Source organism: Octodon degus, unplaced genomic scaffold (genome assembly GCF_000260255.1).
Source record: "Octodon degus isolate 3935 unplaced genomic scaffold, OctDeg1.0 scaffold00083, whole genome shotgun sequence".
NCBI lineage: Eukaryota > Metazoa > Chordata > Mammalia > Rodentia > Octodontidae > Octodon > Octodon degus.
In genome coordinates, this window is record NW_004524659.1 from 6,729,178 (window position 1) to 6,741,370 (window position 12,193).

General features: G+C 42.4%; 1 protein-coding gene across 2 annotated transcripts in view; it reads left to right on the forward strand.

The window, feature by feature from the left end:
- The first annotated feature begins 1,408 nt into the window (after positions 1-1,408).
- Positions 1,409-12,193, forward strand: part of Znf599 (zinc finger protein 599) — a 14,881-nt gene continuing 4,096 nt past the window's right edge. The window contains exons 1-3 of one of the 2 annotated variants that reach the window (XM_023721469.1): positions 1,409-1,741; positions 5,826-5,952; positions 9,135-9,233. In XM_023721469.1, the coding sequence (XP_023577237.1) occupies positions 1,724-1,741; positions 5,826-5,952; positions 9,135-9,233 (244 nt within the window). In that variant the 5' untranslated portion in view covers positions 1,409-1,723. The remainder of the gene's footprint in view (positions 1,742-5,825; positions 5,953-9,134; positions 9,234-12,193) is intronic. The other variant, XM_004636719.2, reaches the window with a different exon arrangement.

The following is a 12,193-nucleotide window of genomic DNA, read 5'->3' on the forward strand; positions in this document are numbered from 1 at the left end:
CAGAGAGAACAAATCTTTTAACCTACAGAACTGTTAGTTAAAATTTTTGTTTTAAGCCACCCAGTTCATGGTACTTTGTTACTAGGACAAAAGATTGAGTAGATGAAACCTTGGTTGCTTTTGCCAAAGAACTTCTGAATGCCGTGTACAGAGGAACTTCTGGAAAGCCCATGCAAATGGCCTGTGGTGCGGGCCAGGCTCGGTAGCAAGGACAACGGGAGTTCACAGGTGGGATCTAAAGTGTGAGTGTGGTCCCATCTGTATGGTGATGTGCCTGTAGGAGGAAACATGAACTACCGACCCCAATACTAGGAGTAAGGAAGAAGCTCATACCTGCTTTCGGTAACTAGGAAGTACGATGTTGGAGTCACCAGAAGACATGGTTGAGCTTTCTATGTTATTTGTGTCTTTAACATTTTTATTATGTTTTGACATTTTTGGATCTGGCTGATCCTGGAGAGCTTGCATTAAGCTTAAGGTAAGCTTTCTGGGGTACATGCATGTGTACCTAGAGGACTCAAGCCACATATTGGCCCTATTAGAACAGACCTGGCTCAATTAAGTTTCATTTACATATACAAGCATATTATTATATAAAAAATGTGAACACTACTCATGAGGTGCCTTCTTGAGTCAGAGTCGTGTTTCCTATTTTGACAAATATCATTAATAAGTCTGCAAAGAAGTCTCAGACTTTCTCAGTGTGAAATAGTTGTGTAGAGGCTGCCGATGATAGGAATATAAATAATACTAACAGCAATAGATCTTATTTGTTATGCTCCTGGCCCAGTATTAAACACTTTTTTAAGGTACTTCCCCCTGAAAGGGTACATATCTTTTATTTGTTCGCTAGAGTTTAAAGCAATTCTCAAATCTGTTGTTAGAGCAGCAAAAACTCCTGGAAGACTTATGCAGAATGCCTAATATAGCAAAGCTGAGATGGGATCTGAGATCCTGTATTTGAAGCAAAGCCCAAATAATTCCAGTGTGATCTGAAAACTATTGAATAAGGAAACATTTAATATTGTGTTATAGAATTGTCTTCAATTTTCTTAAAAATTTCAAAGCCCTGACAGATTAAGGGCCCAGGCTGAGATGGGGAAGAAGGTCAAGACTATAGCTAATGAGCACACATCATGGAGCCTCTAAATCAGTATGAATCTCCTTTCAGAGCAGGCGAAGCCACACCCCCTCCTACGAACCTTAGTCGGCCCTTTCCGCAGAACAGCAGAAAGCCTCTAAACGCCTCTCTGACTCTGGTCAGAAACTACATTACCCAGAAAGCAGAGCGCTGCGCCAGGGACGGAATGCCGAGAAGGACATTTCCTGGGCTCCTAAGGTTTCTGGACTTCCTGTCATTCAGGTTGCCGACCTCCTATTGGCTGTACAGTAGCTGGAGTGTGTCAGAAGCCGCTTCTCAACCCTTTTGAGCCCAAGTAGACGAGGACAGGGAGGACAATAGGACCCACTTGCACCTATTGTGTGAACCGAGACCCCGACCTGTGCACCCTCCCGACCAAAGTGGCCCGCCGAGCGCTTTGGGGACCTCCGCATCGGCCTTGTGCCCACACATCTGCAGGCGGTGGCTTGAGCCTTGTGTGCATTTACTCAGCTGACGCTTGGAGGGTCCACGTTGCCCAAGACTGGAGCGAGGGGTTCGCTGAGGCCGCCACACCGGCTCTGGTCGCCCCCCACTCTCAGCCTTCTCAGCCCTCTGCATCCCATGGCAGCGCCTGCACTGGTGAGTGAAGGCTCCACGGTCCCAAACGCTCTCGCCTCGACTCCCTCAGTGCTAGAGGATCCAGGAGTTAGAAGAGGAATTGTCTCTCTTGCTGTCGTTCTCTGCCTATCTCTGTCTCTTTGTATTTGTGATAAATACGTTCATTTTGAGGAATGGATAATATACATATCGCATCTTGATCATGTCCGTTTATTGTTGAGACAGAATCTTGCTATGTAGTTCAGACTGGCACCGAACTCGCCATGTAGCCCAGATTAGCACAATGCTCTGGCCTCAGCCTCCTCCACTGCTGGGATTCCAGACGTGCGTCACCATGCCTGGCATCTTGATCTTTTTTTCTCCTCCTTCCTCCTCTCCTCATTAACCAAATCCCCTTCCCATCTCCTTCCCATCTCCACAGAGTCTATGTCCCTGTTTCCCACCATCTCTCTTTTTTTTTTTGGAATGTTTTTTTTTTTTTTTAAATTTATTTAGTGTGTGTGTGTGTGTGTGTGTGTGTGGCCAGCTCAGCCCATCAGGGGGCGCAGCTGGCTGGCATGCGGTGCTGGGGGATCGAACCGTGGTCCCTGTGCTTTGTTCCAAGTAGGTGCTTTAGACCACTGAGCCATCTCTCCAGCCCACCATCTCTCTTTTATTTTGCTTTTTATTTATGGTTTATTACAGGAACCATCTGATGTTTAACCTGGGTCTGATTTATTTTACTTAGTATTACTGTCTCAAGATCCATCAATTTTCCTGCAGATGACTCAAATTTATCTTTCTTTTGGGCTAATATACCATTGTGTGTATATCCTGCATTTTCTTTATCCATTCATTTGTTGGTTTAGCAGCTGCTGTGAACTGTGCAGCTATAAACAGGAGTATGTGTGTATCGCTGTAATATGCCTTTGAGAGTTTCCTATTTCTTGGTCCAGGCTTGAGCTTGATACTTCTACTGCAATTGGACTTCATTCCCTTGACTCTTAAATGGGAATATGAGGGAACTGATGACGATATGCTTGTGAAATGTGTCTTGCACCACGGAGAGAGCATCACTTTGGGTGCCGTTCCTGGAGAGGGAGCCTGGTCTTCAGGTCTTCCCGCCTCAGGCTTCTGGCTAGCTGAAAGCTGGTGAAGGAATGAAGATCTCCAAGGCAGAGGTGAGCTGAGAGGAGTATTTTTGGAATTGCTGCTCTCTAGGAAGCCTCCTGGCAGGTTGGAAGATAAAAAAAATCACTGGGTTTATCTTTGCAGACACTGTTTATCTTAAGTGAACCTGGCCTACTACTTAACAGCAATGAATTCATTTTCCTGTATTTGCAAAGCGAATCAATTACGATATTGGTTAATGACAGTGAGTGAGTTGTTTTGTCTTTTGGGATGTAAACACACAACAGACACCAGGGTACTCTCTAGCCTGCCACTCTGTGTATTCTCATCATAGTCCTGATCACCTTTAGGGCTTATTTATTCATGTTTCCTCACTGGGCCTGTCGTCTCACTTCATTCCAGCCTTGTTTCTGTATCTTCCCTGGTTGTCTCATCTAAAAATCTCCCCTAATCTTTGTAGTCATCTCATTCTCTTGTTTTCAGAGCCCTTAGAATCATCTAACTTTATCTTGCTCATTTATTGAGACTCTGTTCCCAACTCTGGAATGTGAGTTCTTAGAACAGAGCCAGCCTGTAGCATTTACTCAATTCATGGTTGATGAGTAAGAGAATTTATCCTCTGGGGTTTTCATTCTTAGATTAAACCTTGCACCAAGACTACAAAGTCTTCTACTACCAAGCTACCCTCTATCTCTCTCTCTCTTGTTCTTCTCTCTCACTCCTTGTCTTTGGACTATGTTGGCTTGAACTTGCCAAGCTTGTTGCCCTCTTTCCTCTGTCACGTTGTCTTTAGCTCTGCAAGTCTGTCCCTTGGATGCATGCTATACAGAACTTTTTTTTTTCTTTTAAAACCAAAGCATTTATTTTGAGTGATTGCTGCAATTCTCAAGATGAACTAGATGCTGCAAGTGCCGCTATCTTGTGTTTAGGTGTAATTCCTTCACAGAATCCATGCCCGAATCCACAATATACTTTTTTTTTTTTTTTTTTTTTAAGAACCGGGGATTGAACTCAAGCTCTTGCACTTGCCGGGCAAGTGCTTAATCTACTGAGCTATCTCCCCGGCCCAACAATATACAATTTTTAGGTGCCTCATTCGACTAGTTCTGGTGGTATTTTGCCCTTTAGCCTTTGCACTCCAGTTATGCTTTCTCTTGCACTTGGCAGGATAGCCACATTTGCCACAAGTAGACTTTGGAAGGTGGCAGGCCTTAGAACCACAGCAGCGGCACAACATGTGCATCTTATTACGATGCTTTTCAATGGATGACGTTCCCTTTTTCATCTCACTTGTGCCCTATATTAAACTTTCTTAGGGCACTATAAGATCAAATGGGAAAGCTTACACCACCCAGTGGTGGTTTGGGACACCTAAAGTAAATTTTGCAAGGGGAAAGAAGATTTCTCTGACAAGTGGGCATGGGAATGAAAGGGTCTTTGAAGAACCCTCAGATTTAGGGAGCTGCTTGGACACAGGGAGATTTTGTTCAAGGAAGCATGAGAGAGCCTTGGGGTGGGGGTTACCGAGGCTCTCTAAACTGCTGAAATATATCTCAGGAAGTGAGATTGTGTGGCTGGCAGATCCTCATCCTACTAAGCCATCCTTACCCAAAAACATATGCTAAAGGCTGCTGCCTCTGTTCCTAGACCCATAGTTTACATTGTCCTTGGCCGCTTGTGTTACCTGGTACTTAAGTAATAACACCTTAGGGAAATGTGCTGACAGTGGCTCAGAAAGCAAAGAAGAGTAGGCTGATGGCTCCTGGTGTAATCTTCCAGGGTGTCTGCATGTCACAGCTACAGCTTGAGGGGAGGGAGAGTTTGTTTGAGCCCTGCCAAATCTCAGCCCATTGGTATTTCCTCAGGTCCTCTTCTGTGAAGTTCATGATGTAGGCTTCATTCTTCCATATCTATTAAAATATTTTCAGGAATGCCTGAAATGCTTTTATTATTTATTTTTAATTATTTATTTTTTCATTTATTTTGTGTGTGTGGCCAGCTCAGCCCACCAGGGGGTGGGGCTGGCTGGTATGTGGTGCTGGGGGATCGAACCGAGGTCCCTGTGCTTTGCTTAGCTTAGCTTGTTCTAAGTAGGTGCTTTAGACTACTGAGCCATCTCACCAGCCCCATGAAATGCTTTTAAATGTAAAAAGAATTGGAAATTTTTCCCCTTCTCACTGGATTCACCATAGTGACAGAAGAAAGGGTTATACCCAAAGACCCTAGACTAGAGGGACCTGAATTCAAATCCTACTTCTCATTAAGCATATGGCTCTGAGTGAGTTGACCTTGAGCCTCAGTTTACCAATTGTGAAATAGAGATGATGATGGCATTTACCTCACAAGCCATTGGACAAGTGATAAAAACTGGAAACATGTAAAACTTATTCTGATGCGTAACAGGCACTGCAGTGTTTGTTTCATGAGTATTTTATCTTTAATTCCTATAACAACCTAGGACAGTAACAAGTATTATTGTAGTAATGTGGAAACTGAAGCTCAAGACAAAAAACAAAAACAAAACAAATGGAAGAGAATTGCCCCAAGTCATATGGCATGTATTCAAGAAGCTGGATCTATACCTCAGGAGACCTGGAGACTTAGTAGTTGTTTTAACAGAGCATGCAAGGGCCTCAGAGGTAGGCAAACAACAGATTAACAAGGCTCAGCTGCTGCTGCTGCAATCATTGTTTGAATTATTTTCTTCTCTCTCATAGTGTCCCACAACATTTGCTGTCTACTCCTCACAGTCCTCATGGAATTGTCATTGTCTGTGTCATTCTTCAATGGTTGCCTAGTCTTTTCCCTTCTACATTTTCTATTCTGTTAAAGGCACCATTGCCTTCTCCTTGAGCTTAGCAGTAGCAAGGTTCGGAGGAGGTGCTCCATGTCAGTTTTTTGGGACTTGGGTCTACCCAAATTCTTGCCAGAAATAGGCTTTAATGTCATTTATTAGCTTCACAGCCACCCTTACCACCTCTTTTTGACGTTCCAGGCACTGGTGTCATTTGAAGATGTGGCTGTGACATTCACTGGGGAAGAATGGAGATATCTGGACCTGGCCCAGAGAACCCTGTACAAGGAAGTGATGTTGGAGACCTGTGAGCTCTTAGTCTCACTCGGTAAGGGCTCATTTCTCTTCCAGAGCTAGGAACTTTAAGTCTCTTTTATTCCCCACTTCCACCCCCTGAGGCCGTGGACATAGCTGGTTGAGAAAGCCTCAGGCCACTTTGCCTGCTCTCCACAGCCTTAGCATATTGTGGTCTGACCTCTGTTGGTCTCCCCAGCACTGTTATCGGATGTCTCAGTGCGAGGTGATTGGCCCAGCATGGTGGAGTCAAATGTCTTTGCAGCTCAGTTAGCAGAGACTTCTCTAAGAAGAGGATGATTCAGGCAATAGAAAGTGTTTGTTTTCAGTAATAGCGATATCTTTCTAAGCAACTTTCCCACAGCTAAAGGGTTTTTTTCACTTTATCCTTCCTACTTTGTCTTTCTTTCTTTCTTTCTTTCTTTTCTTTCATGTATTTGGTACAGGGTCTCACCATGCAGCTCAGACTTGTAGTGATCCTCCTGTTTTCAGCGCCCCCAGTGCTGAGATTACAGGTGTGCACCACCACACTTGGACTCTATGGCTGGCTCAAGGTGCCTGGGGTGGGGCCAGCGCGGCATACGGTGCTGGGAATCAAACTGCAGGGCCTTAGTCGACTGAACTATCTCACCAGCCCTCTTTCTTTTTTTTGTAGACAGGATCTCACTGTGTAGTTCAGCCTGATCTTGAACTCATTATGTAGCCCACACCGGCCTCAAACTCATGGCAGTCCTCCTGCCTCAGCCTCCCAAGTGCTGGCACTGCAGGCATGTAGTCCCACTGCCACCATACCTAGCTAGCCTTGTGTTTCTTAAACTTTGGCTTAGACCCGACTCTTTCACAGTCCTGTGAGTATTGGCTAATCTCCTCCTCAGCAAAAAGAAAGTCTCAAACTCCCAGCCTTGAGCAGGCAGCATGAGCTTGCTGAGAATTCATACATTGATTTGATTTTATCATTTTTATAGTAACTTATAGGTTTCTCGATGGTGTTGCAGCAGAGAAACAGGCAGAAGGAAAAAGGAAAAGGGGCTTTATTATCTTTGAGGATGTTCAATCTGGGCAAGATAAGGGATTCTCTGAGTTGAAACAAAGGGAGGCTGGGGCTTTTATGACCTTTTGCTAGGGGAGGGGTTTGAGGGGGATGTTTAGATATACCTAAGGAGCTGACTGGGGCCTTCCCTGAGGCGGTGGGAAAGGTGAAAGGAAACTGCACCCTGGGCTTGGAGAAGAAGGAGGGAGGTGGTCTCGGGGAAGATAAGTTGTTTTAAGGGCTTCAGAGATGACCACTATAATAATTCAGCAATTCATACCAGGGCCAGAACCTATCAGTAACTATTTACAAATCATTATAAGGTGAGAACTAATATCTGTAATGTGCTTAGAATGGAATCTGGACTACGGCAGGTGCTACAAATGTATTTGTTATATGTAACAGATGAACAAATCTAAAATGTTCTCCTACTTAAACTTTTAAAGATTATGTCACCCACAAATTTGTCTGAATAAGAACTGAATGGAGGCAAGAAGGTTCTTTCTTTATTTTTGGCAGAACTGGGGATTGAACTCAGACCCTTGTGCTTGCCAGGGAAGCACTTATTCTACTGAGCCATCTCCCTGGCCCCGATTTTTTCAAGACATCTAAATGGCTGTCTCTGACAGGCTTGTGGCAGCCTAAATGCTCACATTCTCTTCTGGGAGCTCACTCATTAGTAAGTTAAATATAATTCTATTTTATGACAGTTTTGGTAAGTTGTTGAAAGGATGCACAGCATTCCAGGTACAGGGACCAATACAAGCAGAGTCCCTGAGGAGAGGGAGAGAGATCGATTCCTTTATAGAGATGAAGATTTTAACTCCTTTTCCCTTCACCCTTCCCCGTCACTGAGCTGACTGTCCGGCAGATGGCAGATATCAGTGAATATGTGCTGTGAAACAGCAGGTTGCATCCTAGCCTGGCAAGTAGGACTTCCCAGCGATGTTTCAGTGGGTCCCCCACTGCCTCACTATTGACTTTCTAGAGGCTTCCGTCTTTTAGTCTTCACATTTGTATGTTTGGTTCATAACAGAAGACCACCTTGTATTGGTTTTGCTGATGCCGGGTCAGCAAATTCTGACAGGGTGAGAGACAGAATATTTTTGCACAGGATCTGGGTACTTCACCAAAGTAAAGCCCCAAACTGACTCAGATTCCCAGATTTATTGAGAAACAACAAAGGCATAGTGTTCTGCTGAGCAGAGGTTTGTTTTAGATTAGCAAGCATAGTGACCATTTGGCTGAATTGTTAACTTTCATCTGATTGTCCCCTAAGGAGCTTCCTTGTTTTCCCTGTAAGGTCCATCTCTGCTTGAGTTGACAAAACATCCCAACTTCAAGATGTTCCATCTTCTGAGTTTCCAGTCTTCCATTCTTGGAGTCAACCCAAGCTGACTCTCTTGATCTGTTGGGTCTTGCAAGGAACTCCACAGGTTTCATTCTGAAAAATATTTATTACTTCATCTAATGAAAAGCCCAAAGGTGATGATGGCTCCTAGATTGATAAATGACATCCCAGTTCTCTAACTGCTTTCTGTTCTGCTCTGGGTCATCATGGCAGCACCTTTGAAGAGGTCACAGGGTGGTGCAGAAACAGCTGCAGTGAAAAGCTCCCACATCTGATGACAATAATGTGAAATAAAGGCTTTCTCTACAAAATGGGTTCTGGGCTTAAGTCACCTGTTTAGCTCATTCAGCTGACTTCCAGTAGATGATTTGGCTCAGTGTTTTTCAACCATCTGGGCATGAAAATTAAACTGAATGGCTTTAAAAACTACCAGTGTTATACTCAGGAGGTTGAGGCAGGAGAATTGCCATGAGATCAAGGCCAGCCTGGGATATGTAGTAAGTTCAAGACCAGCCTGAATACATAATTAGACTCTGTCTGAAAAAAATAAAAACAAAGAAATACCACCACCACCACCAACAACAACAAAGCCCGAAAACTACCAGTGCTTAGGCCTTGTGCTCACCAATTTTAATTTTTTTTTTAACTCAGCTTTGCTAGGTAGTCCTGATATATGGGGACGTGGAATCCTACTGCCATAGATTGATTAGGAAATACCTTGCAGAGCAGGAGTGGGGTTTCTTAGGTTTCCTGGCCTTGTGTTAAAGGTGTGAACTGTGAACTTGAGACTTTTCCTCTTTACTAGTACACCCAGAACACCAATTATCTCTCATAGCAGGGCATCCTGTTCCAAAAGCAGAGCTGATGTATCTACTGGAGTGTGGACAGGGACCATGGATGATGAAGAGAGGGCTCTTGCAACGCACCTGTACAGGTAGGGGACTGAGAGGCTAGCATGAGGTGTCACAGCAGCATGCAGATCCCTATAGGATTACTATATCTGAAATTCTGTGGGCAACTTCTTTTTGTGGCCTTCCTTGGATCTTGAGTGATCACAGATCTCTTTGAATTGTGATCCCCTGTTTTCCCTCCCCCATCATATACTCTTTTTGCCTTTACTTGGAGCAGAATATGATGATGCATCAGGTAGAAGATAGGTTTGGGGCTTGTATTATTTGCCGCTCACCAGCCTTTTGACCCAGAGGAAGTTACATGACCTCACTGTGTCATTGGTATACAAGTTAGGCAGAGTTTATATGACTTTTTCTAAAAAATAAAATTCCACCTTCTTGGTGGCTCAGCAGGTATTTTTCTCATTCGTATCATCATTCTGTTGGGCAGCAGAAGAGCCCTACACCACATATTTAGAGACCCAGGTATATTCTCTTGTCAATATGTGGCTTTTAGTTTCCTTGGCCAAGAGGAATAGGAGAGAAGGGTAGTACTTGTATTCACTTACATTCATTTCACCTCCTTTTATATTTCATTGACAAGAATAGAATTTTGAGCTACATGTAACATCAGGCTTGGAAATGTGGTCTTGCCTTTTGTTCAAGGAAAAGCGCCCATGGTACAAGCATTTACTCAGTGTCTTAAACTTAGCTTGTGTTTGAAAAAAAGTAGTGGGAATAGTTTGTATATCACTGGATTGTTTGAGAATGTGATTAGGTAAAAGGAAACTCCACACTGCCTGATCCAGGATGGCTCAACAAAAGTCACCTATTATTAGTAGTATTCATGTATTATTAGTCATAATGAACAGTGACATTTCAAACTTACGTTTAGATTCAACAGGTGGTCCTTTTTCTGAAGACTACTACCTCCAGCTATACTCTACATTCCACCTTTTCTCCATCCAGTCATTGATCATCCTGTCCATACATTCATGTATCCAACTTTGTTTACAAATCTGACTCAGAAGCAGCCCCTAGTCCTCTTGTCTTCTTGCCTTCCTGCCTTCTTGCACTCTCTAGGCAACATGATATCCTGGCTCCTAAGGGCAGCTGGAGCTATCAAGTGTGCAGATTGGTACTACTACATATTTATGGTACTTTGTATGGGTCGCAGGGAGGATGTGTAGGTGATTCAGTTTCTCTGATTTCTTGGGTCCTTTTTGGTAATGAGTCATTTAAGGGATTTGTTTGCTTTGTCTTCAAAAATATTTCATCTTAAGATGGTAAATGTGTTATATATATATATATATACACACATATATAACATAAAAGGTGAATTATATATGATTTTTACATTTCATTCATATAATACTATGAAAACTGATCTACCTTCTCAAAAAACATTTTAAAAAATTGTTTCAGTATATTTATAGAGGTATATGTATTGCATTTTTGTATGTATAATAGTGCATGTTGTTTTTAAAGCTTTTTACTCTTTATTCAAAAGAATGTTATTAAAATTCATTGCGACTATAGTTACAGATCATTCACACTTTTGTGTCAATTGACTGTAGTCAGTTGCATGAGTACTTTCAGGGACATTTACTTATTTATAGTTTTTTGTTCTCATAAACAAAGCTGTCATGAACATACATATAAATGTGTTCTCATGTACATGAATAGGAGTTTATTTTACTAATGTTCATGTGACTTGGTTTTCTAGATTGTAAGACAAGCAAAAATAGGAGAACTTTGTTAAATGATGTTCTGGTGTTTCTTAAAATAATTATTAGTCAATAGTCATAAAGTAATCACAGTACTCCTGCTTGCCAGGCATGGTGGTACATGCCTATAATCCCAACACTTGGGAGGTTGAGGCAGGAGGATCACCAAGAGTTCAAGGCCAGACTGCACTAAATAGTGAGTTAAAGGCCAGCCTGAACTATATAGTAGGCCCTCTCTCAAGAAAACAAAAATGAAATAGTGCTGCTTTATTGGAATGAGGGCATTTGAAGGTCCTCTGTGCCTGAAACCAGACAGTATCAAACTTTATATATACTGTGTTTATTTTCCTATATATATATGTAACTTTGATAACTTCAATTTCTAAAGTAGGCACAATAAGGCATTAACAGTAAGTAATAGTAAAATAGAACTATTATAGTAAAACACTGTAATAAAAGTTATGTGAATATTGATTCTCTCAAATATACAGTAATATTTTCCAACTTTGGTTAACTGGGTAATAGAAACACAGAAAGCTAGACCATGAATAAGGAAGAATACTGTATACTCACTTACACTTTATTTGTATTGTCTGAAGAAACCCATGGATTCACATTCCCTCTAGTACTCAATATTGTCCAATTCTTAAGTTTTTTCAAATAAGAAATTATATTTCCCCTTATATCTTAATTATTTTCCTCATTGCTGAAACAAATACCCAATACCTACAACCTAAAGGAAGAGGGGTTTATTTATTTTAATTTTATTTATTTATTTAGTGTGTGTGGCCAGCTCAGCCCACCAGGGGGCGGGCCTGGCTGGCATGTGGTGCTGGGGGATTGAACCGTGGTCCCTGTGCTCTGCTAAGCTTGTTCTAAGTAGGTGCTTTAGACCACTGAGCCATCTCACCAGCCCAAGGGGTTTATTTTGGTTCCTATTTCAGAAGTTTTAGTCTTTGTGTGGACTATGGCATGGGCAGAGAAAAATTGCTCACTTCATGGTGGACAGGAAGCATAAGGCAAAAGGAGCTGGGGAAGAGAGTATGTCCTTCTAAGTCACACCCCTGTGATCTCCCTTTGAACTAGATCTTGCCTCTTAACAGCTAGTCAGCTATCCTTACCCCATAATTCAGTGACCTTCCAAAAGCCCTGCCTATGAGTGTATGAACCTTTGGGGGACCATCTAGATATAAATCATAACTTGTTACCAAGAATTGCAGCACTTCTTCATACACTAGTTGGCCAATATGAGTGTTAAAGTTCCTAACTATAATTTT